Source organism: Anser anser (genome assembly GCF_964211835.1).
Source record: "Anser anser genome assembly, chromosome: 1".
Taxonomy (NCBI): Eukaryota; Metazoa; Chordata; class Aves; order Anseriformes; family Anatidae; genus Anser; species Anser anser.
The window spans coordinates 457626-484970 of NC_139720.1; the positions used below are offsets into that span (position 1 = coordinate 457626).

The following is a 27345-nucleotide window of genomic DNA, read 5'->3' on the forward strand; positions in this document are numbered from 1 at the left end:
AAAATGCTGACGAGCGTGACACAAAACTTGGATAGAATGGAAAAGGCTCAGGAGAGGGAGCGTGACAACCTCCTGCAGAGCCTGTGGCTTGTCTTCTGTTGGACCGTGTGATGTGCTGCAGGACTGTGTAGGGCAGAGATGGTGTGTCCTGGTTCTTACTGCTTCTGTACAGGCTTCTGCCCTTCCCTTCTAATGGCACTCAGGTGGACCCCATCTGCTCCTGGAGACTTTTCAGGTCCCCAGACTTTGAACTTAATTGCTTTGACCTGCCTGCATCTGAAGATGCCAGGAAAGGTGCAAGAGTTGGTGACAGATGGTGTGGGTGAGGGTGGTCTGCTTTCTCTCTGCAGTGCCAGTTCTCTCTTTGTGCCCATTCTTCAGGTCATGTCTCCACTCATCCCATAATGATCTCATTTCCTCTGCTGCTATATTTGAGCTCTGCACTACCTCAGATCTCGTTTGGACCCAGCTGTGCCTCTGTTCCTCTGAGATTGCTGGAGCCCCAAACTTAACAAGAGGCAGAAGATGCAATTTGGAAAGTGCCCCTCACCCCAGGCTGTTATTTGTGCTGTGCCTGTGTTAGGGTAGTCTGTGTGAAAAGCTGAAAGTTTAAGTTTAGTAAATCATAAGCACTTAATGTGATTTTCAGTGTCAGTTTTGAAAAAGTTGTAAGCTACTTGAGTGTGCACTGGTGCAGGAATGATAGGAGTAGATGCTGAGAGAAGTCCTTTTTTCTTTTTTTTTGCTTGCTTTTGTCTAAAAGGTTTGTAACCCCTAAAATAGGTTACCTTCATCAAAATGTAGGTTGTGTTTGTAGCAGAAGATGTTGTAGTGGTCCCTAGGCAGCAAGCACCAGGTCTGTGGGGCTGGAAATGTTCAAGCACAGGAGGAGCTGCAAGGAAGGGATGGACATCCCCACTTGGGTCAGCACCGCTGTGCTCCGCTACACGGTCTGCAGAGCTGCAGTGCGCAGCCAGTGTCCCTTTCATGGCTCCCTCAGCAGAGAGAGGTGCAGAGCCACTGTGCAAACCTGTGTCTCGACTGTGATGTGAAAGGTTGTGGTGAGCAGGTATGTGTAAGCCTCTGGCAGACCCAGCAAGACTTGCTTGGTTCACATTCTTCAGAACTGGGCTTCACTGGGCATGTGGGTCCCTTGCCTGCTCTGAGGGAGGATGAGTGGCTGCTCTCTGCTCCTCAGGCACACAGCATCGTCTCCAGCAAAGGCAGGGCTGCTCTTTTTGGGGACGCAGCCAGTCCAAGCTTGCAGAAGAGACGCTTGCAGCAAGTACTCAGCACAACTTTTCTGTGCTCAGCCTCAAGCACAGCTGCTTCAGCATTGCTGACTCTTTGATTCTTTGGGCTGCTGTAAAATCAAATTCTGCCCAGATTTTTTTCAGGAACAGTGAGAAAAACGCCCTACCCCTTTTCATTTCTGATACAGCAATTAATATTTTTCTTCCTGTTCACCTTTCTCTGTTTTAAAAATCATTTAGGTGTAAAGAATTGTGGATGCAAAACAGGACACTAAAAGTCACATCCATCATCTTGGCCTCTTGCTGTATAAGAAGCAGGTCAAAGTGCCTTCTCTTCAGAGTTAGCTTGAGCTGGGGGTCCTTTTTATCCCTTATTCTCTTGGGATGACTTGCATTTTCTGCCTAACTTGGAAATCTGGTGTGCTGAATTACTGCCAAAGTTGCTTGGTTTTAACACCAGTTCTGCTGGCTTGGCCCTTCTGGAGATGCTTCGGGAGTGAGCCTGCTTTCCTCGGGAGCCATGCACTGAAGCGTCAGGAAGGCAGGCAGTCTTCGCTGCCTGTTTGGTTCAGCATGGCAGGTTGCAGCCAGGACTCGTGCCAGCACATGCAGCTGCAGTATTTGCTTTTTCATCAGCTGATAACTATAAATCATACCAACAATTTCATGGGATCACTGGAGGCCACTTTACAGCCACAGAGACTCTTGTGCCCTGGACTAAAGGCCCCTTAAAACCTTCTCTGGTATTATGACAGTTCTCAACTTTTAAAATTTTTAGTGGGAAAATTCAAAAGGTGATTTTAAGTCTATTTTGTATGGTCTGAATATTTATACTCAGTATCTTAGCTCCTCCTGTGATTCAGGAGGAAAAAGTTTGAAGAGAGAAGAATTCTTTATTAATTTATCTTCCTTAATTGGAGAGGAAACATTATTCTACTTCAGAGTCTCCAACCAAGTTTATTCTTGAAGCTCTCCATCATTTGTGCTTCCTGCGTGCCCTGGCAGCCAGGAGGGCCAACGGTATCCTGGGGTGCATCAAGCACGGCGCTGCTAGCTGGTCGAGGGAAGGGACCGTCCCACGCTGCTCCGCATGGTGAGGCCTCACCTTGAGGGAGTGCTGCGTGCAGTTTTGGGGCACCACGGTACAATAAAGACATAAAACTGTTACAGAGCCTCCAAAGGAGGGCTATGAAGATTGTGAAGGCTCTGGAGGGCAAGACGAATGAGGAGTGGCTGAAGTCGCTTGGATTGTTCCGTCTGGAGAAGGGGAGGCCTGATGGCGGCCTGCAGCTCCCTCACGAGGGGAGCGGAGGGGCAGGCGCTGAGCTCTGCTCTCTGGGGACAGCGACAGGACCCGAGGGAACGGCATGGAGCTGGGGCAGGGGAGGGTCAGGCTGGGGGTTAGGGAAAGGTTCTGCACCCAGAGGGTGGTCGAGCACTGGAACAGGCTCCCCAGGGAAGCAGGCACTGCACCAACCCTGTCTGAATTTAAGAAGCGATTGCACTGTGCACTCAGTCACATGGTCTAAACTTTTGGGCAGACCTGTGCGGTGCCAGGAGTTGGATTTGATGATCCTTAATGGGTCCCTTCCAACTTGGGATATTCTACGATTCTGTGATTTTCTTTGAGTTTTTGGTTAAGATCTCCATCAGTCACCACAATGAATCTCTCTGATCACAGAGAGCACCTGCCAACTCAGAGATGAACGTGTAACTGGGGAATCCACCAGCTTGCTTTCCACCTGCATGGAAAGCTGATGTTTGTGTCAGGGTGTCAAAACTGTCCCATATTCTTAAGCTAACACTTTGTGTTGGATTTCTTTCCAGAATAATTTGTTTCAATATTATAAAGCATGTAACCTTTGAGCGAGAAAAATCCACTTATTTTGCTCTGGTACTGTTTTTATTACCGTGAAGTAGTGTAGGTAGGAGGTAGCTGTGGCTGAAAGACGACAAATGGCCTTCATGGAGTAACTGCAAAGCCTGTTTGGGCAGGAGTGACTGGAGGCTTGTGAAGGAAGCTTCGTATCCACTTGTCATGGTTTAACCCAGCAGTGGCATGGCTAACCGGTGCCTGCATTTAGCTGCTGAGTGGTAGGTGTGACAAACTGCTCTGAACAGCAGGGCAGGATCATCCCGATGGGAGCTGCTTAGGAGTTCGGCTGTGAAAAGCGTGTTGCATTAAGGCAAGACCTGGGTGGAGCATCGCCTCTAAAGCACATAGCTCTTCTGCAGCAGACTTGCAAGGGTCTATAGCAGATAAGTGTGGAGTGCCTTTGTTTGGGAGAATTAAGCACATACGGAGGGCTGGGAGAGGGTCCGGCCACAGTATACATGTAGAACTTCCCACTGGAGAGCAAAGAGAGCAGTGTGCTTTCCCTGATGAACCAGAAACACACTTGAGGATGCTTTTTCACGGGCAACGTGGGAATGGCTTGTCAGTGTGTAGCTGTGTAGTGTTTTGAGGTCTGTGTGAACACTGGTGTGCTCAGTGAGATGGTGGATGTGTCCTAAGAGCAGAAGGCATCTGTGACCGTTCCTGTCGGGAGGACTGTCCTGGAGGCATTCGAAAGATGTGTAAATATGGTGCTTAGGGATGTGGTTGTGTGGTAGACTTGGCAGTGCTAGGTTAATGGTTGGACTTTATGATCTTGGAGGCCTTTTCCAACCTAAATGATTCTAGGACTTCATTTGCACGTTGCGTGTGGGCTCTGACTTCTCATCCCTTGGCAATAAAGGAGCAAGTGACATCTAATGAAAGTTTGTTCTCTGTACCCAGGATCAAAAGCCTCCGAGGGCATTTCTGGAAGGTTATTAGGCTGGTGGACACACCACTTTTCCTGTTGTGCCGGGGACCCCGGGTCAATCGTTGCTACTTTCCCTGATCTCTCTAACTGCCAACTTGTATATCTCCCTTGTTTTGTTTATTAATAAACCCAAGTGAAGTTTGTGATGAAAAAAACGTGCAACAACTTCATATGGACTGTGTGCAGTCAGTGTATTAATTTGATGGGGCATTTAAAATCAGCTTTTATAACTGTTTTAATTTCATAACAAAGCAGCTGTGCAGGGTGAAAAGATGGGCTTTTGTGACATATGCTGGGGGATCACTGACTCTAAAAATGCCTCACGTTTTGCAGCCTGATCCATCAGGGATCTGTGAACTTTGTCAGATAATGGGGTTTGAGAGTCCCTGGGCTCTGTGATTTAGGAAGATGATAACCTCGTTGTGCTGGTAGTAGGGACTACACCTTCCTAGGCCTGATGTTCCCAAGATGCATCCATGGCACAATTGCTGTGTTTCTTCTGAAAGAGGACATTGCTAACATTGGTTCACAAACGCAGCTCCTGGGATTTGGGTATCAAGCGTGCAAGTAATTGCGCACTGGAGAATATGTAGCCTGTGCGTGTGAGATGTATTCAGGCTTGCTGGACTGTGTGCATACACTTGAGCAGTATGCTCGGGTGTTCAATGAGCTGGGGGTTAACAGGGCTCAGGGCAAGGGATTTAAAGCTATGCAAGACTTTGTGGTTGGCTTGCTTCCAGTTTTGACTGTGGCTCAGTACAGCCACAGGCAAATTAAAAGGAAAGGAGAAACCTTTCCTAGTGTGGGAAAACAATAGCAAGAAATGCAGAATCTGATGAGCTCTGAAACCAACTGAAGGTCGTAGCATAACACTGCTGTTCTGATGAGGGACTTGACCAAAAAATGGGTCAGTCGCTGGTGATTTTTGAGAGCTCAGCATCAGTAATTTACAGCTGACATTGAGCAAAACTGTGCTGTTGGCATGGTTCTGGCAGCTTCCTTTTTTCTGGGTCCCTAGTACAGCAGTGGCTCAGAAGTAAAAAACACAAAGGTGAAGAAGTGTGGTTGAGAGACTGTGTCATCTCCCAGTCAGCCTCTCAAGCAGCACGGGGCGCTTTGTTTAATACCCAGGCAACGTGAGAGATTGTTGAGGACATGGAGTTCTTGTGTAAGTCGAGGCAATATTTTCTTGTTTGCTGGGAAATTGTTTTAGAATAAAACTGCCTAGAGACCTGTGTACAACAGAGGCACCAATTTCCTCTCGACTTAATCTTGGATTACAAGAGTGTAATGTAATGGTTTTATTTCCATGGTGTGCTGTGCATCTAGGCTTGGAGTGACATCAGGCTACCTGTTCCATTTTTTTTCCTCATTTTGTAGCCTTTTGGAGTTTCTTTGCTTGTAATTTGTCTTCCAGGGACCAGCTGTTATGGGGTAGAGTTGGATATAGACTGGAACAAGATCTTAGCTGCAATCAAGTTTATGGCTTCACCCACACTGGGAAGCTGCATGTTGTAACTAACCTGGAGCTATAAGTAAGCCTGCATGCTGGGGGATTGGTGCCCTGTGGCACGCAGAGAGCCGTAGTGCTGAGAACAAGAGACCCTGATGGTCATCTTTGTGGGTTACCTACCACTGCAGGTACGCCTCAAGGAGTCACGTATTGGGTTTGAGAGAAACGTGAGTGCTGCATCAGTCTTCCTACCTCACCACTGAGGGCATCTTATATGGTCAGGGTGGCTTCAGGAACCAGCCGTTACTTCTGCATGGCCTTTGCATCACAGCAGTCCTGGAAAGTCTCTGAAACCCAAGGCCAGGACCCCTCTCAGGGCATCAGCGCGTGCTGCCTTTTGCGGAGGCCTAGTATGATGCCTCTGGGTTTGAGACGTGCCTTATCGCTAGGTTTGAAACTCTTGAACAGATTATCTATCTGTCCCCCTCAAATGGCTTCCGGATAGTTATTAATAGATAAAACAGGCAGAATTGATTTGTCCCTTGTTTGTAGCTCAGTGCATGAGATGGGAAGTCTGATGTTTTCCTGCCCCTCAGGAGGCTGAAACTAAATTAAGCAGTTATCGAAGAATTTGGCCATGACAGCTGTGAAGGACACGGAGCCCCACAGAACCACCACAGCAGGTGAGATGCCAGCTGTAACGTCTGAGCGAGGCTCACCAGGAGTGTGAGGCTGGTTGGGTCAATGGGAACACGCCGGGGTCCTGCATCTCGCAGTCCTGGGACCAGCAGAAGGAAATGGCAAGGCTACCTGGGCTGGAGCAGCCTCGAGAAAGCTGTGGCAAGCAGGCTTGTGCTGGAGCCCTAGGGAGACCACAGGCAGCAGCAGGACTGTCCCCGAGTGCTGCCTGGGTCACTTTGCAGAGGAGGACAAAGGAGGCCCCTCTCAGAACTGGTGGGGAGTTGGGGTTGAAGGCATCCTGAGAGCAAAGTGTGGGGAACCTGGGCTGTGAGGCAAGCGTGAGAGACCCCTGCAAAGGTTAGCATGGAAGTCCCAAGGGTAGATTGTCAGACCTATGGGTGAGAGTTGGAATGAGGGAGGCTGTTAGAAATGAAATCAAGGCTGCTACAGATTAGGAGGCAGGGCCTGCAGAGTCTTCCTTGTTGCCTTCTGAGTTGCTGTTTATGTTTGTGCCATAATTTGTCCTCAGCACAGCAGAATCCAAGTGGAAAGTAACGTTTGCATCCTCAATGGCTGCACTGGCCCCAGTGGTATAACTGGGGTCCTTTCAGCTTCTCCCCTCGACAGGGACTTTGCATATCTGTGACTGAGGGCAGTGTTCACCTGGGCTTTGCTGTGAAATCACTCACTTGATGGATTTTAATGTGCTGGAATAGATGACAGGCACAGTATATTATGAATTTCTGATTGTGTGATTAGCTCTGGGGTGACAAATAGAGTGTAGATGGGACCTCCTGACACGGAGGCTGGCTGTACGTGTAGAACTGGTCAGCAACTCTGTTACGCATCTGTCTGGCGTCTCCATCTAGGAAAAGGGGTAATAAATTAATGGGCATGCTGGAAGAACTACAGCGGCAGTAGTGCTGTGAGTGCATCGAGGTCCCCAGGGAGGGCTTGGGTCTCAAACAGCTGCCACCTAAGTTGCCTGCCAGGAGGAGACTTTCAGGTGTGGCTGAGAGGTGACTCCGTAGGTCATCCCTGGGGAAAGCCCTCTAGGCACGTTCCCTGTGACGAGGTGGATCCTGCTCTTCCAGCTCATCTTTCCTGGCAACAATGGCTTTGGACAGGAATGATGATCAAAACATTTCTTAAAAGATACCACCAACTGCAAAGGCCAAAGGGTCTGTGGGCACTCTGTGTTCAAGTGGAGTCCCTGCAGAAGCAGCGTGGCTGGGTCGTGTGGCTCCCCAGGCAAGCCTTGGAACTGGAGCACTGTGCTGCCAGGCATGCTGCCATCCTCAGGACTCATCAAGGAGAAGCTAGGAGGAGGAATATGGCAACACATCCCTTTATAGGAAAATCTCAGATGCTAAAGAGAGATCCCGTGTTCCTCTGAGCAGGATGGACAACATCGCTCATGAGCAAACATTAGGGGAAATTGGCCAGTGTCTGCTGCGTCGCCAGCACATGCTGGAGTGATCCCTGCTCTAATGCATCAGGAGAGGGAAATGTCAGAAATGCATTGTCCTGGGAGACAGAACAGAAGAGGAGGATTCTGCTTGAGCAGTGAGTGAGACGGCAGTTGGCCTGAGCCCAGCCTCGTGAATAAATGAGCAGCTTGGATGTTTGGAGTGACCTGTCTAATAGGGTGGAAACAATAACAAATCAAAGCAAGTCAAATCCGTATCTGAGAGATTGTGTAAGAAGCAACTTCTGGGATTACTCTATGCGTATCAGTGTGTAGGGGACTCAAGAAAGGGAAAACCCGTGGCCACTATGTTGGGTTTTTCTTGTTTTATTTTTTTGGTCTTGAAACTTATGAAACCAAGGGAAATAGAACCTTAAACAGAGGAACAGAGGTGATAGGAACAAACTAGAGTTCTGCGTTCCTGGCCACCTGTGATGTTGCTAGCCCATGTGAAAGGCATATCTTGGTAGCATTTAGGCTCCTTCGGGTTGGAAACCCACTTTGTGGTATGCAGCAGAGAGAAGACAGAACCAAATTCTGGAACTGAAGGTCTGCAGGTTGTAGAGTCGAGCAGTAGAACAGCTGACAATGCAAATATGGGGTGCAAAGAGGTAGTTTTGAAGAGCTGACCTTGCTGAGCTGTTTTATATATTATCCCTTAAAGGTAAAATGGAATTGAAAACAAAGGAAAAAGGTAGACCTTCGTCAGGACATCTGCCTTGTCATTTGAAGATGTCTGAGATCCATAAGCATCATTTCAGTAGGGCATTTTCCAGAAGATCTGAAGAATGCTGCAGTGGATTGTCCCAGGGAGATGTTTGCAGATACAGTGGAGTGCATAGGAGGCAGCACGTAAAGGTCTGAAAGACGGGTTTGTTAACAAGTAAGGCCTGATAGCAGGATGGAGGAAAGTAGGGTCAAGTTCATGGTAGAACAGTGGTGGATGGTAGAATTTTGCCTTTAAGGAGTAAGGCAAGGATATCTGCATTTGATATTAAAGTGGAGAGGGAAACAGCAAGAGATCCCTCGAGTGGCTGAAAGAAAGCCAGAGTGATTTCAGCAGCTGGCTTTTCCTCCAGGGTCCTGCAGCAGCAAGCTAAAGAAGCTGGCAGGCAAACTCAACTCAATGCATCAGTCGCTTGGGCGGAGCAAGCAGCAGTACAGCACAGCACTGGTAGACGGCAGGTAGATGACAATCCGTCTGAGATTTTTTTTCCAGTCTGTTTTCTGTTTGTTAATTTCTTCAAAGTGTATTTAAGTATTTCATGTGTGCATTCCAAGACGACTTGGTGTATGCCTCATTACCATGTTTATAGCTATTCAAATTACCGGTGACCTTCAGAGCTGATGGTTGCCCAGCTTGCATCAATGATTTGTAGCCCCCAGTAGACCATTTATTTCTCTTCTCCCATCAGTGCCAGCTTTTTCTTGAATGCTGCGGTATTGCCCACTCAGTCCGGGGCCCCTGCAGGGACCGGTGGTTGTCACAGACAAGTTGGGCACACGAGGACTTCTGAGTACGGCACTAAAAGAGAAAGGCATGATTTTGAACAAGAAAATGAGGCAGGCTTTTTGAGTGCCTTGGCCAGATAGAGTGCTGAGAGATGACACCCCGATTTCAAGCCAGGCCTTTCTGAATTCCAGCTGAATCCACGCTGCTGGGTTTGAGTGCTGTCCTTTTGGTGTGCCTGGCACGAATTGCTGTAGCTTCAGAGCTCCTTGGCACCCATCTGCTCCTCTCCCTGCCTGCCCCCAAACTCACGCTTTCTCTCCCTGCTTCCCAAGGAAGGTGAATGTTTATGCAGCAAGAAGAGTTTGAATGAGCTGAGTGAAGCTGAGGAGCTTCCTTCTTTGCCTCAGTCCTCACTGGCAAGTCCTTCAGGAGCCTGGGGCCCCTGAAACCAGAAGGAGAGTCCGTGCCAAGATAGGCTTGCCCACAGTGGAGGAGGATGAGGTTGGGGAATGTTTAAACAAACTGGGCATCCATGAGCCCAGGGAGCCTGACGAGATGCACCCGGGAGTGCTGAGGGATCTGGCTGATAGCATTGCGAGGCCGCTCTCGATTGTCTTTGAAAGGCTGTGTTGGTGGGGAGAGATTCCTGACGACTGGAAGAAAGCGAATGTCAGCCCTGTCTTCAGGAAGGGTGAGGAGGAAGGCGTGGGGAGCTCTGTGCTGTCCTCATAGCAGAGGTGCTCCAGCCCTCTGATCATCCTCGTGGTAACAGAGGTGAGTGAGAGTAGCCAGCCTGGAATTGCGAAGGGGAAATGCTACTTTACCAAGCTGATAACTTTCTGCAATGAGGTGACTATCTCGTTGGGTGTGGGGAGAGCAGTGGGTGTTGTTTATCTTGACTTGAGCAAGACGTTGTCTTGTGTAACGGCCTCGTAGTCCATATTTTGCCGGTTAGCAAGTTTTAAAGTTTCCCTTCCATTAGAATAGACTTGGCTTGCTGTTTTCCCTAAAATCTGTGTTCAGCGTGGTGCTGGCAATCCTCAAGAAATAGCAAATCTTAAAAGAGAAGCAGTGTGAGTGAAGAGCAAAGCATAACAATGCAAGAACAGGAGGCTCTGAAGAGCAGAATGAGCTCTCTTTCTTAAAAAGATGGTTTAGAAGTTTTAAATACGAAGTACTAGATGGGGAATTTTCCACTGGGAAGTGTTAGCAGAACTTCTAATGCATGGACAAGAGCAGTGGGAAATATAATATGGGATTTGGATCTATTCGAAATTGTGACAACATCACAGCCTTTGGAGAGCAGGAGCATTAGGAGCATTAGCATCTCAAGAAAGGATCTAGAGAAGAGACTTAAACGAATCTACAGCTTGGCTTGTACGTCAAGCTTTCTGTGTTTCCCTTGCTTCCTATAGAACTAGTGCCTAGATACAGGCAATCGTGAAGCTCCTCTTCTGTGGGGAATCTGCTTTGGCTGGCATGGAGGAGTATGTAATTTATGAGTAACTCTCGTATCTGCATTTAGCTGTGAATGACACATGGGCACTACGTGGATGGGTGCAGGGACAAATCCAATAGTGCTGTCTGTGCAGCTCTGGAAGAGAGCTGAATTAGAGAGGTGGCAGCACACTGAAGAGTGTGGGTATGTCTGTGCCTTCTGCCAGTTGGGATATCAAATACCATAGTAGTTCAGGAGTATATTTTCAGAATGGTGTATTTGTTAACTAATCTAATTAAAAAGGGGAGAAAAAAAAAAAGTTATCCCCTCTGTTACCAGCAACAGAAATCCCAGGCTAGCAGTACAACCACGGTCCGTGCCAGTGGATCAGCTTCCCCTTTGTAAGGTGCAATGCTTTGTGCGTAACCCTGCACTCTTTTTACTGATCTGAAAGTGCTATAAATCCGCCACCTGGAAATTAAGCCTTATATTGTTTTCCTTACCTACCTAGGATAGCTTTCCTTTCCTTTCTCGCATGTTGCTCAGAGAGGATGGGTACCCAGGAGTAGCAGCAGTGACTCCCGTGACACCTGAGTGGATGGGGCTACTGCTAGTTTGGATCAAGGAAAAAAAAGCTGCTTATCAGAGGTCTTTGACTAGGGACGCACCAATATACCGGTAGTGAATTACACGGTGCTTTGTGTAGAGATTTAACAGCAGGAGCAGAAAACAGCCAATGCATCTGAAGCCTGAATGCTGAAGCTAGAGGTGCAGTGAGGGACCCTGGGGAGAGTGGTGGGCAGCGGGGTGACGCAGGTGACAGACAGCAGTGCGATCACTTGAGCACGATGCTCCTGCCTCCCCCCCGCTACCCAGTGCTGCAGCGAAGTGCAGACACCCCGGAGAGGTGAGTCGAGTGTGCCAGCCCCCCTTGCCTCGATAGCCTTTGGGGTAAAATGCCTCACACTTCCACCTACAGCTGAATAGGATCCTCAAGGCACTTGGTTCACTAAATATGAGCTGAAAAGACCTCCTTTTGAGTGTGGAGGCTTTCCCTTTCCAACAGGGCACCTCTGTGTGTTCTGCAGAGCACCCAGCCCCTTCTGAGGTGTTAAGTTTTTGGTTTTGTTTTAAAAGTGGCGGGAGGAGGGAGCAATAGGGTACTGGAAACTGTGCAGAGTTATCGTATGGAGAAGAGGGGCAATAACTGCTACCTGTGTACCTCTGTCAGCATTCACAGTCATAGGACGCTTGCGTAGCCTTGTGGTACAAATGTTTTCAAAATCCTTATCTCAGTCGGTATTCCCACTGAGGATCAAAGATCTGGCTGCCTGGGGTTGTGTTGTAGCAGTGGTCTCATTTACTTAGTTTCTTGTGACAAGACCTGAGTAACTGCTGATAACTGCTTACTCTGCCTATTTGCAGCGCAGACTTAGAAAAATGAGACAGTAAGGCTTCCCTGCCATTGCTGGCTGCCTCATCGCTGTCATCCCCTTGCCAAAAGACCTTTTTGGTAACCTGCCAGAGGAGGTTCTTCATCTTTTGCTGGGGCCTGCCTGGTGGTTGGAGGAGGTAATCGGCTGCTTCCAAGATCAATGCGTTTGTGCTGGGACAGGTCCTAAGACTTGTCTGCGACCTCTAGTCCCTACCTCTGGGAGAAACAGCTCACTTTAACTGTCAGATTCACTTGAGTATGTTTTAGATCATAGGCAAGCTCCAAAGGAAGTCGAGCTTCATGCTGCCAAAGCCACAATGTTAAGTTTTGATTACAAAGTTGGAGAAACAGCTATAACGAAAAAGTGTAAGATAATACAAATCTAATGTAGGCTCAACATCAGACTTACTTTACCTGCTGCTCAGGGATTTATTAAGGAGCTTCAGAATTCAGTTCAGTGGATCCTTGTTGATAAGACACATCCTACTGAGTGGGAGGTTATCCTTGGGTTTATGTCCCTTCTTTGTAGTAGGGGATTTTATAGCTGCTCCTGAAGTTTCAAAGCAAGTCCAGGAAACCCCATGTCTCTGTGCTAATCAGGGGCATCTCTTCATGTGATATAGCCTGGGTTTTAAGTACTTTTTCTATCCAGATAATGCTAAGGAAATAGTTTGAAGACCATTTGGGATTTCACTCTGACAGCAGGGACCCTAGGATGTTGCAAGTCTTCTGTTGTTTTGTTTTTTGTTTTTGTCTGAATATCAAATGAATTGCAATTATGAACGTTACATCATAGTGTTTTCCAAATGATGCATCAAAAGCTTATTACTTTTGGGTGATGTGCAGCAGTTTCTCTTGATCTAAATAACATTTTGTAGGCTACATATAACACATTAGTTCATGATCTGTTCCAGAAATTACTGTGTTACAAAGAGTTAGGAAAACATTGTGAGCCACAATGACCTGAAAACATATATAACTGTTCTCCTCCGCTTCTTTTGCATCAAGACGGTGCAAATAATTGGCCTTGTAAGTGCTTGAATTCAAGGGAGAGGTGCTCATTGGCCATTTTCTGGATAAAACGGGGATAATATCTGGGCACTCTGGGATATAGTACAGAAGTGGGAACATCCAGAAAGATTAGTAACGATTCTCACTTTTTTTTTTCCTCTTGCACTTGTACATATTTTTGTTTGCTTGGATGCTCAGGGAAAGACAATCATTTTCTCTGTGGCCGTAAGCAATGTAATGGTCATGTTTGATGCATTTTTAAACGTCCCAGAACAATACAAACCTTTCTTGCAGAGCCTGGTAGCATAAGGTGTGGGGGATCCAGTTGCAAGGAATTTAGAGATGACAGCTGACATTTAGAGATGCCAGCACACATTTGCTGGTAATGATTTTCATAGCAGACCCTGTGCTGGCTAGTCTGCATTGGACCCAAGTTCATTTTTCAGGTGTAACAAGAAGTGCTGGTTTTGTTCATAGCTCTTCAGTAGTTTGGATCCTGGCTACCTGGAAGATGTCCTTTTTCAGTCGGCAGTGGGTGAGGAGCTCAAGCTGATAGTTGCCTGGTTTAATGAGGACACTCGTGATGTAATTCTCGATTAAAATTGCCCTGACTCTGAGTTCATTTAATCTTCAGAGCACGTTTCAAGACTTCCTTTCTGTTTCTCTAAGCTTTGAGCAAGTAAAAACAAGTCTTAATGGGTTGGGAGAATTTTTCTGTGACAATGAAGTACCTTGGTGCTTGGTGTCTCATTTAGAGTGAAATAGCTCTTTTATTTTTATTTTTTTTGAATAGGGGCCTGTCAGGACACCCCAGTTCTCACGGTGACTCCTGTCATCACCCAGTTTCTTTCCCTCTCTGCACCTCATTTTCCTTATGTAGCTGTGATTTCTCTGTTGCTCTGCGGATGTAAGAAGTTAACAGTACGTAGCGTGTTCCTGGGAGTTGTCTCACCAGAGTCCATGTTAGGTCTGCTCCTTCTGTCAACGATCCTTGATAAAACGATGGATGGTGCGAGTCTACTCGTTCATATTCCCATCACATGGCCGCACAGAGGCCATTCTCTACACTTCCTTTCTACTTGATGTGTGCGAGAAAACCTTCTGAAAGTTCCTTGAGGTGCTTTGTTCCTCCAGACCATGCATGTCCCCAGAATTTTTTTCTGTGCTCTGCTCTGTCATGTTTCTGCTGACTTAACACTATAGGATGGTGGTTCTGGCCTTCCCTTTTTCTGAGTGCTGCTCGTTCTCACTCACCTGTTTGTTTCTTTCCACAGTGCTGAGTATTGGCGAAGGTGGCTTTTGGGAAGGAACCGTGAAAGGAAGGACTGGCTGGTTCCCAGCAGAATGTGTTGAGGAGGTGCAGATGCGACAGTATGATCCACGACAAGGTAAGCTGTTCTTAGATCAGTATGTCTCTCAGCAGATGCACTGAACAGCCCCAGAAATTCAGAAGTCTCAATTTTAAATTTCTTTCACACTTGGAGTTTGCCCGTTCTTTCCAGTGAGTGATGAATACATCTTATGAACTGTACTGCTTGGGGCGTTAGCTTATGTTACTGCGTGCATTAACATCCAGTAGTAGACACACTGATTCACGTAAGTGGTATGGTACCGTCATGAGGACAGGAATCATCAGCTCATTTTGTAGAGGTGTTAGCGGTGATGCAATGACTGTTGGTCTGAACCTCAAACTCAGCAGTGCATTGTAGGAGCCTTCAAAGGAAGACACTAGATAGATCTTGAGTAATTTACATGTGTTTGTTCTGGTTCAAAAATACTAAAAATGGCTGTGACTCAGCCATAGCGCTCCTGACCCTCCACCTTCAGTGCCAGTCACGACCTAACAGGTATTGGCTGTTCCTGGAGGACAGCAGCCCTTGGGACAGCAGTGTTGGGAGCAGCTGTGAATTGCATGTGCCAAACATATGGTGCTCTTGGAGGTCACAGTACCTAACTAGGTTTCCTGCTGTTGTGGGCTGTATCACCACAGCTTCCTGGCAGCTGCCTGGGCAGTGTTCCTCTCCTGGCCTGAGAGCTGGGTGGAAGATGCTTCTGGCAGACCTGAACTTGTCCACGTCTAGCGCAACTGAGGAGAACATCCAGATTTTGTTTCTCGATTTATTACTTACAAGAGGGGAGAAGAGGCCCTGACTTGAGAAGTTCAGCAAAGTTCACTTTGCACATTAAATGAGTTTTAATATTCATACAGCTGGATTCTGATAAGCAAGAGTTAACTTTGATTGTGGAGTTGGAAACAAAGTTATGGAAACTTATTTTATTAATTTTCTGTTCTAACTTTACAAAACAAGAAGTGTTAATTAGTTTCTGGAAGCTTGTTCCCATTTCAAGTCATCTATTTACTGTAATCCTGGTTCTTCCTGAGAGTTTTAAATGTATATGTACACACCATCAGGCCTCTCTGTACCAGGATGCTTGGATACTATAAGTGAGCCACAAAGGCTGTGTGTGCTGTGACAGCCACGTGGCAGGTGGTGTGCAGGCATCCTAGAGCACATCAGTCACTGTGGAGAGTGTGTTAGGTGCCCTTGGGACCTGGGCCTGGTGGATGTGGAAGGTGTAAGTGGGAGTGGTGCCCCCCTGGTGGCACTACAAGCCTGCATGCTGCAGGGTCTAATCAGCAAAGCTTTTCTTTCACTCAGTCTCCCAATTAGTTCAGCTGTTAGCTCGCCTGCCTGAAGTTCCAGCTTGTGTTCCCAATGCTCATTTGTTTTCTTTCTTTGACTTATCTTTGTATGTGCTTCAGTGTATGTCATTGATCACCTTTGGCTCTTCCCAGTCCTGTGCAGCGAGGGCTCCTGACTGATCACAGTGTTATGAACTCAGCTGTACTCTGCATCCCTTAGAAGTGAAGCAAATATTTCTGTTGTGCTGGTGGGAAACACTTGATGACGATAAAGACTTGAATGGGATACTCCTCCTTTTCCAGAGGTGGTTAAAGCAGATGAGTTGGGACTATACTGAGGGGATTCCACCTTCCTCCCTCTCATACTTGCTTCGCAGCTGTACTCTGCAGGGCCACTTGCCCTATCCCTTTGCGATGCTAAATTGAGAGAGTACCCTTATCAATGTGGTTTAAGTAGTTAATGTGGTAACTCCTTCCTCCGTCTAGGAGTTAATGTTTGCTGTGTGTTTTCTTAAAGGATGCTTCATGTCTGTGTCAAATTGAACTTGTGTAGTGAAATGTGCAGGTCCATAGCACAGGTCCATAGTACAGGTCCCTAGGCACTAGAGCAGAAGTGTGAGCATTTTCCTCCAGTTGTCCGTACCGTTTGGTTAGTGTGTCCCCTGGCATGGTTTTGGCTTCTGCCAGCGTTTGTTTTTCCTGACAAAGCTTGGGTGCAGTTTTTCAGACACAGTTTGTTTGCAGTAGGTAGCTTGGATAACACCATCACGATTGTGCACAGATAGTTTAGCTATATGGACGTGGTGCTTTTCTGCCACTTGCCCTCAAGACCAAAGAAAAAGGGTCTATTTTATGAGTTTCAGTATAGCCTAATAGCTGATTGGGCTATGCACTGCCCACTTGTACATGGCACTGGTTAGATGACATCTTGAATATTGTGTTCAGTTTTGAGCTCCTTGGTACAAGAAAGACTGTTTAGCCTGGAGAAAGGGACGCTGAGGGGAGACCTCATCACTCTCTACAACTACCTGCAAGGAGGCTGCAGCGAGGAGTGTCAGTCTCTTTTCTTAGGTGACAAGTGATAGGACGTTAGGAAACGGCCTCAAGTTGTGCCAGGGAGATTTAGGTTGGATGTCAGGAAGAATTTCCTCAGAGAGAGAGGGAGGCTGGGTGTTGGAACAGCCTGCCCAGGGAAGTGGTAGAGTCATCATCCCTGGAGGTATTTAAGAGATGTGTGGACATGGTACTAAGGGACATGGTTTAATGATGGGGCTTGGTAGGTCAGGTTGATGGTTGGACTTCTTATGGTCTTGAATGTCTTTTCCAACGTAGATGATTCTATGACTCTGTAAAAGGTTTTGACCTGACTATTATTTGCTGGGGAATAAAGCTGTGTCAAGCTTGCAGATGTCTCCAGCTGTGTTTACAGACTGAGGAAAGTAGGAGGGTTACATGGCAGATATCTGACTAGACTCTTGTTGGGACAGATTGGAGATGACTTTTACAAGGTTAAGAGTAGCTAAGGAAATTCATTGTGATCCTCATTGAAATTCAGAGAGATCAAGTTCCAGGGTTGACATTTTAGAGATGGTATTAGGATGTTCCCTTAACCTGCATGTATTTTCATGCTTGGAGGGAAAAGGCCATGAGCTGCATGTTGATCTATCTTAATGAGCCATGTTCTTCTGTAGAGGTACCTCTAGGTCAGAGCTTCCTTCTCAGACCACAGTTTGTAGACACTGCAGTGCTTGTGGAGTTAAAAGGAGGATGTCCCATCGTCCACCTCAGTTTCCGGCCCCAAGGCAGAAACTTAGTTTCTCAGTTCCCAGTGAAGTTTTCCTTAAATATTCCCTTTTCCTATGGAACTAAAATCCTTTGGGGCTTAAACACAATTTAATAACTCACTCTTTAGGTTCTAAATTCATTTCTTACGGCCCTACTGAGTCAGAGATCTGCTTTCAGTCATCTTTCCATAAAGGTGATCTTTCTTATAGCATTATGATATCCCAAGAGGAGATGCAGGTTCTAGTCATCAGTCCTGTCATTATACACTTTAATTCTTCGAAGGCATCTCCTCTAATGCCATAGCCCATATTGTACTTTAAGTGGTGTGACATTTGTATCAGTCAGAGAACTAATCTGTGTTTTCCATGTGGTTGAAACAGGCCTTGTCTTTCTGCCAATGTAGCATCCAGATAATCAGCTGATCCTCATGGCTGTTTGTTAGTCTGAGCTCTGTAGATGTAAGAACATGCGTGCAGACACCACCCAGTCAAGTCTCCCCATCTCTGAGTCCGTTATGAGACCATCACATCGACCTACCTTTGGGCAGTGGAAGTGCATCCCCCGGATCTCAAGCTGCATCTGTGATTCTGTGGAGGAATATCTTTGTCTCCCAGAGCAGAGGCACTGGTGGATCTTGGGACTGGAGGGAATGTGCTCCCACTCCTGCTTGTCAAGCAGCTTCATTCATACTTGCAGAAGTGCTGTGGAGCATTACCAGGGGATGTGATGGGCAGCACCTTCACAGTACCTGAGAGTCTGCAGATCTGTCTCCATGTGATGTTGAAAGATAGTCTTTCACTGTGTGAATACATACGGGATTTTGACTAAAATGGAACAGAAAAAGAGGTTGTCTGTAAGTGCCCATGTGTACGTCCCCCTCCCATGCTTCTTCCTGCCCCTAGTATGACCCCAGGAATCGTAAGGTTTGGGGTTTGGAGAGTGCCAGGTCACTGAGCATGAGCTGCTTGGTGTGCATCATCAGTGAGGTAGGGAGAAGCATGGCACCTGCTAGAGCTAAAGCACCTTACCTGGAGTCCAATGCCACAGGCACACGCAGGTGGTGGCGGTGGTTCCCAGAGCTGCGGGTAAGTCACCATCTGTTCAGTCACCGAAAGCATTCAGAGAGCGTGCTCCAGGAAGGGGCTCTGCCTCCACATCTGGACTCCCAGAGATCGAAGTGGTTTGAAACCAAGGAAAGAAGGGAGTTGATTTGGATAGGCTGTTGTCTGTGTTGCTGGTTTCAGTACAGCAAGAGGAAAATCAGATGGGTGCTCGCATATCTTTGCCTAAAGGAACACGAGAGGAGTTGGGTGGACAGGTGAAAGCAGCAGTGAAGCAGGCAGTTTGCTCTTAAAAGAGACTCTCTTCTCTGCCAGTGAAACTGGTGGTGGCCAGTAAGATGAGCGTATGCCAGCTCCTGAGCACAGAGGGAAAGAAGCTGAAACAAGTGGTTCAGTAAGTATTAACAGCTGCAAGGGGCGAGAACAGGGCAGAGCAGCACACGTGCACCCTAAGGAAAGACAGAAGTAAAGGGGAAGCTGAGGGTGGGAGGTACATGTGGTACAGAAACTGTGCAGAAGCAGAGATAGCACTGAAACATAAACCTTTAAATTGCTTTGAAAAAAAGATAGTGTAAGATATCCTGTAGTAAGGGTAGAGTCTAGATTTGTATAGTTGATGAAGACAAATGTAGTGAAGTAAATGGAATTGACTATCTTCAGCAAGTTAAAACAGAGGTGGAATTTTAAGTGAATATTTTAAGTCAATGTTATTAAAACCATTTCTAGCATGTATTCCAGGGAGAACCAAAATCTTACAGGTAGAGAATCCAAATGTGATTGTCTGAAAGAAACTGGGTAAACAAAGCGCTCAAAGAACAGAGACTAGGATTCATCTGCAAAGAAATCTATGAGAGGGATCTGAAATCATAAATATAATATGCAACTTGCCAAAAACACAGCTAAGTTAAATATTAAGAATTTTAAGAGAAGAAAGAGGAAGTAGAGCTGTTAAGCAGTGAGAGTGAGATAAGATCAAAGTTAATGAGATAAGGCTCCAGGTCTACCAGAACACTTGCCTGAGTTTCAAAATGGGTAGGATGTTGGATGGATAGGCTGAGGCAGAATTGATGCTGGTGGTTGGGGAGAACGGTGTCAGGGCTCTGATGGCACTAATGTGCCTTCATGTCCCTGATCAGCCCCACCTGGGGCTCCCGCCCATGCCCATGGGCTCAGGAGCTCTACTTCAGCTCGGTTCAGGCAGAGGCTGAAAGCCCCAGGCTATGTTGGAAGAGTCCTGGTCTCCAGTTCAGCCGTAGCCATGCCTGCGGACAGCCTGGGACCCTCCTGACCCAGACTGTGACCCACGGACTGATGTCCCCCCTTGACCTCAGACCTGCCCTGTCACTGTGGACCTGACCAGTGATCATTAGACCTGACCCTAACGCCAGCTGCAGATTGGCTTTCTAGCTTGTTTGAGGCCTGCCCCGTTGCCATTGTACTGTCCTATGCGTTGGACACCGTGCTGCACCTGGCCACCACCCCTGGGTCTGCCCCCATTGCATTGCTCAGGCCCTGTCCAGCGAGGCCCTTGCCCTGCTGGTGGAGGGGTCTCCCTGGGTTCCCGGCCCTCCTCCCCTTTGGGAGCAGCCCTGCCCTTGTGGCCCCCAACAAACGAGGGACACCAGTACTCTGAAAGAAATAATCGTAGAGTCACAGAATGGCTTGGGTTGGAAGGGACCTTAAGGATCATCTAGTGCCACGCACACACCCCTGCCATGGGCAGGGACACCTCCCACCACACCAGGTTTCCCAAAGCCCCGTCCAGCCTGGCCTTGAGCACCCCCAGGGATGGGGCATCCACAGCTTCTCTGGGCAACCTGTGCCAGGGCCTCACCAGCCTCGTAGTGAAGGATTTCTTCCTAAATCTTCTCTCCTTTAGTTTAAAGCCATGACTCCTTGTCCTATCACTATGCTCCCTGGCAGAGTCCCTCCCCAGCCTTCCTGTAGGCCCCCTTTAAGTACTGGTATTACGTAAAACTACCGGTACGTTACTGAAGGCTTCCGTTGAGGTGGCAGTAGGTCTGGGGTGGAGAGAGCACTGGGGGCAACTGAGTTAAGGTGCTCTGACCGATTGGAAAGCCTTTAAGACAGCTTTTAAAGGAAGGGAAGAAAAAGATGGGGAAGATGAGAGAAGGAGTAAGACAGAACACTGTTTATCCAGGTATGTTTTTGTGCTAAAGGTGATTGATTGTGTTGGCTAAAGAAATATCATCATCCCCGCTTCTTTGGATTTCAGGACAGGGCTTAACGGTGTTGTGGGAAATTATTAGTGAAGGTGGAGGAAGTGTAGGGGAGCACTAGAAGCTTGTCATCTGTCACTAGCTGATTAATGGTTTCATCTGTTAAATGCTTTCACTAGTAGCTGTGGCCAAAAGAAAACTGGAATGTGTTGCTAATGTTTCCTTGTGACATCACATGAGTTGAGGACATTTTACTTGAAGCTGGATGAGTTGGTGTAACAGGATGAAATTGCAGGATCTTGCACTGAACTACTGAGACGATTTTCTGTTGCAAGCTAACGTTTTACTTGTTGAAGCAACAGAAAGAGGTGTATCAGTGGCTTAGGAGATGACTGTCAGTATAGAGTAACGTGTCTGTGAAGGAGGCAGATGAGTCTAGGATGTCTTGTACAGTGCGTTTCCAGCACATAGGAGGTGTTGGTGCTACAGCATAAGGAGTTGTTAACATCTGATCTGAAATTCATTGTCATTCTGATTGCTGTCCCCAGGAAACTGAATTCACAGTGGTCTCGTTCTCCCCACATGCATACATCTGCTATTTGGAGTTGGCTCTTAGAATCATAGAATATCCCGAGTTGGAAAGGACACACAAGGATCATTGAGTTCAGCTCCCAGCTCTGCAAAGGGCCACCCCAAAATCTGACCACATGTCCGAGAGCGTTGGGCAGGCTTTGTGTTTTTGTTAAGGAACCGAAACCTTGAGTATGGGATCCCTTCTTGGGTGAGAATTGAGGGACTCCAGACATGTAAAGCTTGTGCACAGAAATTTCAGTAATGTGGCTAGGGCTATTGGCAATATATGGAATTAAATGTAAGTTTCTTGTTTTTTCTTAAACCTAGGTGTTTTTTTTACTTGTTGGACAACAATTGGCACTGAAATGTCTGCGCCTGTGCTTTGAACACAATTCATTCTTGCTTTGGGTCAATCACAGAGTAGTGTCGATACTGTGGTCTGGGTAGAAGCTCTAAGAAGGATCTGCAGCTCTGGTTAAAATCGAAGAGGAACATTTGGTAATAGCCATCTGCTTGGGATTGGATGCTGGCACTGTAAAGTGCAAGTTTATTTATCATACCTTGTGATGTTGCAATCCCATGGAAGTGTGTGGGCCCAGTTTGGGGTCATTTCACCCTGAGCTATTGTGTCTCTCTTCCGTGGCCTCATTCCCTTGCATTTTTCAAAATCACCTTTTGTGGTAAACGTTGACTCTGTCTCCCCCACCTAATTGTAGTAGTGCAACAGAGCTCACCTGCCATACAGAGCTTGCTGATCTTTGAGGAATGATACTCAGAAACTAAAGGACAAGTTTGGGTTTGTGAAGCAGAATGTGCCAAACGCTTACAATGCGTATGTGCAAGCAGCCTGTTGTCACGGTACGTGGATTGAGAGAAGGTGTGATAGTGGAGCATAAGCTCTCCCGTGCTCATCAAGCCTGGAACCTGGCCTTGGTAGAGATCCAAGACTGTTTGGTATCACCTTGCTATTCGCTTCTCTCAAGTTTTGTTTGTTTGGGGAGATAATGTAACATCTCTCTTAGGAGACACTCTGTGCTGTTTGTCTGCTTCCACATACAAATCTGTCTTTGTGGAGAGAAATGCAAAGGAAATTCTTTGCAGACTTAGGCTGTATCTGAAGAGCATTTACAAACCTACTGGGTCTGTTTTTTCGCTGTGGCTGCTCCCTGGCCTTTCAGGGACAGAGCTATCCCTTCCCTCTGAAGCAGAGGAGACTTGAGGTGCTCTGATAGTGCCCCTGGTTCAGGCAGTTACGGGACCAGTAGGTGGGCGCATTGCAGAATTGCTCTCCAGGACAGGTGTTGCAGAAGGGTGACTGGGCCTTCACCGTCTGGAAGATGAAGAGACAGAGCCGCAGAGACCCGGGAGGCTTGGATTTCTGCTGCTGCTGACCAGGGCACGTGGTCTAGGTTGCAGAGAGCGTGTTACGTGAGGCTGGGACTGACCGAGAGCTATGTTAGTCCTCGGTACGTAATAACTGTGGCACGAGCATGCTCTTACTAGAATTTTCCCTTTTTGTCTCGCTTTGATTCCCGTAGAAGGATGAGAGTAGTCATTGATGACTGGTGAACCGTCTGCTTCCCATGGAATGGCAGAGACTTCTTTCCTTATTGCTGCTTGTCTGCCCTCTTGTTTGTTGCAAGATTTTCAATTGTTTTCCATCATCACGGCACCTAAACCACTATTACATGAAACCATGATAACAGAGTTCCTAGTGGACTTAGTCTTTCTTATTCCTTCTTTTTATGGGAAAGGAAAAATAATTTTAAGATTGGGATGGTTTCTCTCTTACAACAGGAAGGTATTGGCTACTTCCTCAGTATCTCTGGGTAGCAGTGGAGGTAGTAGCAGGGTTACTGCTTCTCCCTGTTATAGGGGGAAAAAAGAGATTTAGGAGCTTGAACCACCGTTTGCTCAAGAAACAAGTTTCTTACGTAAGAAGTGGTTTTAAATTGTAATATCAATTGCTGGATACTTCACATTATTTACAAGTTTAATAATGAGAACATCATGGTGAAGTTAACCAGTGTAGGTATCAGAAGAGCAAATAATACAATAAGGGAATTAAAAAATCGTTAGCATTGCTATTCCTAAATAATCCATTCCCACTGTGTTGTTAGGGGAGTTGGAAGTATTTTCTGTCCCAGTACATTGGAGGCACCAGAGCCACCGTCTCTGAAGATCATGAAGTGTTTGTATGCGCGTTGGGGCTTCAGTGCCAAAAGGGCAGTTTCGTGTTGTGACTTGGTCTGGACCTCGACCACTGGCCAGAGCCCGCTCTGAGTTCTGTCCTGTTTTGGAGAGCAGGGCAGGTTCTGTCCCTGCTGTTTGGGCTCTGGGTGGGAAGTTACAGAAGTTGTTGGCTGTTCTTAGGGTAGAGGGCACTGTTGTTCTTCACTCTCTCTGCTGCCAACCTCAGGTGATACAAACGCGTAGGTTGCAGAGGCGCAGGAGGATGGTGGAGGATTTTGGTACCCTGATGAGTTACAGCTCTCTAACTTCCTGCAGTAAATTTGTCTTCCTCTTGGAGGTCTGCTCCAGCCTTTGGGGAGGTCGCCTTGTTTTTCTGTGGTGTCTGTTTTGTAACTTATCTCTGTGTGTCCTGCATATGAAGGGGTGAGTTATCTATGCCACCTTTTCTTTCATTTTCTTGGTGCATTATGGAGTCTCCCTTGATTCACGGTGATGCTCCTCTGGAGAACTTTCACTTAAAGTGAAAGTGGAGTCATCTTGAACTAATTGGTGATAATAGCCTCACCCATAGTGAGAACGGATGGTGTGTTAGACTGATGTGGAATTGTAGTCCTTCAGCTGAGATGCTGTTGGTGTCCCCGGTGGGCATTTGTATGGTTTGTGTCTCTTTGGTTTGGCTGTAGTGTTTTGCACATAGCACCCACCTAGCTTGTTGTAACAGACGGCCTGGTTCAGCAATCATTGCTTTTAGTGAATACCTTGCTTTTTTTAAGAAGGACTGCACTAGGAGATGAAGTACGGGCAGCAGAAAGGGAAGGTAAAACACATCAGCTGAACTTGCAACAGCTGCCGAGAAGCCCCGGCTGAGCAGTGAGCCCTGGGTCTGTACACTGTGGGTTTTCTGAGTGGGTTTTGGTTCTGACAGACCGAATGTGAGGGGAAGGAACTCCTGGGGAGGCATCTGCCTTGGGGCAGTAAGCCGGGAGTCAAAGCAGAGCAGGCTTCCAGGTGTGGAGCCCAGCCCTGGGAGGCTGTGCAGGAAGGGTGCCTGTTGTACTTCTCTAACTCTTCGACGTGGAGTTGCAGAATGCTAGCTGAGGAGGTGGGCACGTGGAGGCTTTGCTGCAGCTGTGCTGGGAGCAGACGTGCACCTCAGCCCTGCGCGACGGGCGCCCATGATGGGTGATGAGCCAGAAGGCGGCACACTCGGAGGATGCTGTGTGGCAGCTTGCACGTGGGGTGCGGCTGTGGAGCAGCTCAAGCACTGTAAATTGTCCTGCTGGAACTTTTCTGTGTCACCTTCTGGCTCTGAGCTCGGTCTCCTCCTTCAGGCCATACAGTTACTGGTCCCTGAGAACAAGACTTCAGCGTGAGCTGGACTGGAGCCCTCCTTGCTCGGCCGCCGGCTGCCGCGTTGTTGTGCGTGAGCCAGCAGGCGGTCGGCATGCTCGTGCTCTGCGTCTTTGCCTGGGCGGCCTGGAGGAGGCTTGGGGTTAGGACAGAGGAGCGAGGGAAGCAGGGGAGCAAAAGCCTGGAGCGGCCAGCAGCCGCTCACCGCAGCCAAGTCGTGCCTGCCTGCCTGCAGCACTGGGGTGGCTGGTGCTCCCCAGGACAAGGCCAGTGGATGTTGTGTACCTTGTTTTTTGTCACAGCTTCCTGCACTGTCCTTATAGACGTTTACTTTCACATTAAGTGGTGGGAAGGGTAGATTTGCAGCTTCAAATTGTTTCCTGTTTGTTGATACTTAGATATATCTGCTTTTACTGTGGTCTCTTGGCTGGAGAGAAATGACTCTACCCCTTTGGCCACTTGTAAGGTGACAGTTCCCTGTCAGAACATCCTCGTACCTGGCTAGGAAGCTCGTGTTCAGCTTTCTGTGGCTGACTACTGTCTTGGCTGGAGTTATGCGTGCAGCAGCACATGAATGCATAGGAGCATGTGCAGAGACAGCTGAAGACCTGGTAACAATAGCGATGCAGATTATGGAGCATTGACTGACAAAGCCAGCCAGCTGCTGCTGGAAGAGCGTGCGAATTAAAACCATCTAACAAGAGCTCAGGTAACCTCTCATCTCCCTCTGGGCCCGGTGCACCAACCGGCATTGCAAGCAGAATTGCGTTCCCTTCTGATGCGTATTTCTTGTTGTACACGAGGTGGGAACGAGTCCTCTGGGTACTTATGCCAGTGTTCTAAAAATCCCCTTAATTTCTTTTTCACTTCTCTGACTTTCTTCCAAAAGACTGATCCTGTATCCAATATATTGCTTCTTATGTTAGGCTTCTTCTCTGTTTGTGCTGCCTTTAACCTTGATCCCTTTTGTTTCTCTGAACTTTCCTCTTCATTTTAATTAATCTGATACTCAGCTGGCAGCCTTCTCTTTCAGTCGAGAAAAAAGGTCAACATTATGAATATCCCAAGTGCTGCTTAGGTTCTAAAGCTAGTATATGTTAAGTTGCTGATTTCCACCCCCCACCGAGAACTTGCAAGTCTTGGCACTAGATTCTTTCCAGATTAACTTTCCCGTAATATTTCTGATAAGAGAACACTTCGCACTGATTTGACCACTTAGCAAAAACATGCGTCTATCATGGGTACTTCAGTGGGCAGGCTTAGGCAGTGCTGTGCTGGCTCTGGCTGGCATGGAGTTACTTTCCCTGCAGCGGCCCCTGCAGCGCTCGCTCTGCACGTGTAGCTAGAACAGCCCTGGTATCGCCCCAGTGTTGTCTCCTGCTGAGCAACGCTGCCACCGCATCGGGACTCCTCCAGACACCCCCAGAGCCAGCAGGCTGGGGGCGGGCAAGAGGTGAAGAAGGAACATCACCGGGGCAGCTGACCTAAACCAACCAAAGGGATATTCCGTACCCTGTGGTGTCACACTCAGCAATAAAACAGGGGAAAGAGGGAGGAGGGGGGGGCTCTTGTTATGAAGATATCTGCCCTCCCAAACAACTGCTGTGTGTATCGAGGCCCTGCTTCCCGGGACGTGGCCAAACATCGCTCGTTGATGGGAAGTAAAGAGTAATTTCTTTTCTCTTGCTCTGTGTTTCTGTGCTTTGTTTATTTCCCCCTCTTCTTTTTCCCTTTAATTAAGTTATCCTTATTTCAACCTGTGAGTGTTTTTCTTTCCAGCGTACTTTCTTCTCTCCCTCTTTTCTAAGGAGGGGGAGTGAGAGCGGTTGTAGTGGACTTCAGCTGCCCAACAAGGTAAAACCACCAGAACTACAAATGTTCTGGGCATGAACTGAACGTCCCCGTTCCTTAAGTGAGGGCTGTAGGAGCACTGAGGTCAAGCAGAGTGTATCAAGGAACGGTACAAAGTACCAAGATTTCTGTGACAGTTACTTATGAACCTCTTAGCAATGCTCTAGCACTCTTAGCCCATTTATCTCACTTGCACTGTGTCTCCAAGGAGTAAGGATGCAGTTGTCTTAAAGCACTCTTAGGCTGGCATTTGAACTGTTCAGAATTCAAAGGAAATTGAAAATAAACAAGGCAGTTGCTTGAAGTGGTTTCTCCTGTGCTTATTTGTTTAGGCTTATAAAAGGGGGAAAAAAGTCCATAGCATTACTTTTTTTTAAAAGAACAAAAAAAACCAACAACAACAAAAAGCAAGGCTATTTAGTATCCTACAGAAAGAATTTGGACTCAACAGAATTGTTTTATTGACATTGCAGAGTATAAGGAGCAAGAGACTCCCTGGAACAAAGACTTGCATTGCTGCTGTTTGTGCCTTGGAGCCTGGGAGGAGAGGAAATTCTGGCTAATGACTCTAAGTGACAATGTTAATTCTGAATTCTGCATTGCTGTCATTGCTGCAGAGCGCTGGTCACCACATGGTGAATGCAGGCTTGTCTGTGCCTAACTCAGAAGTCTTGAAACAAGTCAGCCCTTTTTATTGCCATCTGGATGT

The 27345-nt window shown here is 47.3% G+C and overlaps 1 protein-coding gene across 11 annotated transcripts in view; it reads left to right on the forward strand.

The window, feature by feature from the left end:
- SHANK3 (SH3 and multiple ankyrin repeat domains 3) overlaps positions 1 to 27345 on the forward strand; it is a 389687-nt gene that overhangs the window by 221679 nt on the left and 140663 nt on the right. For all 11 annotated transcript variants that reach the window (XM_083835493.1, XM_083835500.1, XM_083835499.1 and 8 more), the window contains one exon: positions 14274 to 14387. In XM_083835493.1, coding sequence (XP_083691619.1) covers positions 14274 to 14387 — 114 coding nt within the window. The remainder of the gene's footprint in view (positions 1 to 14273; positions 14388 to 27345) is intronic.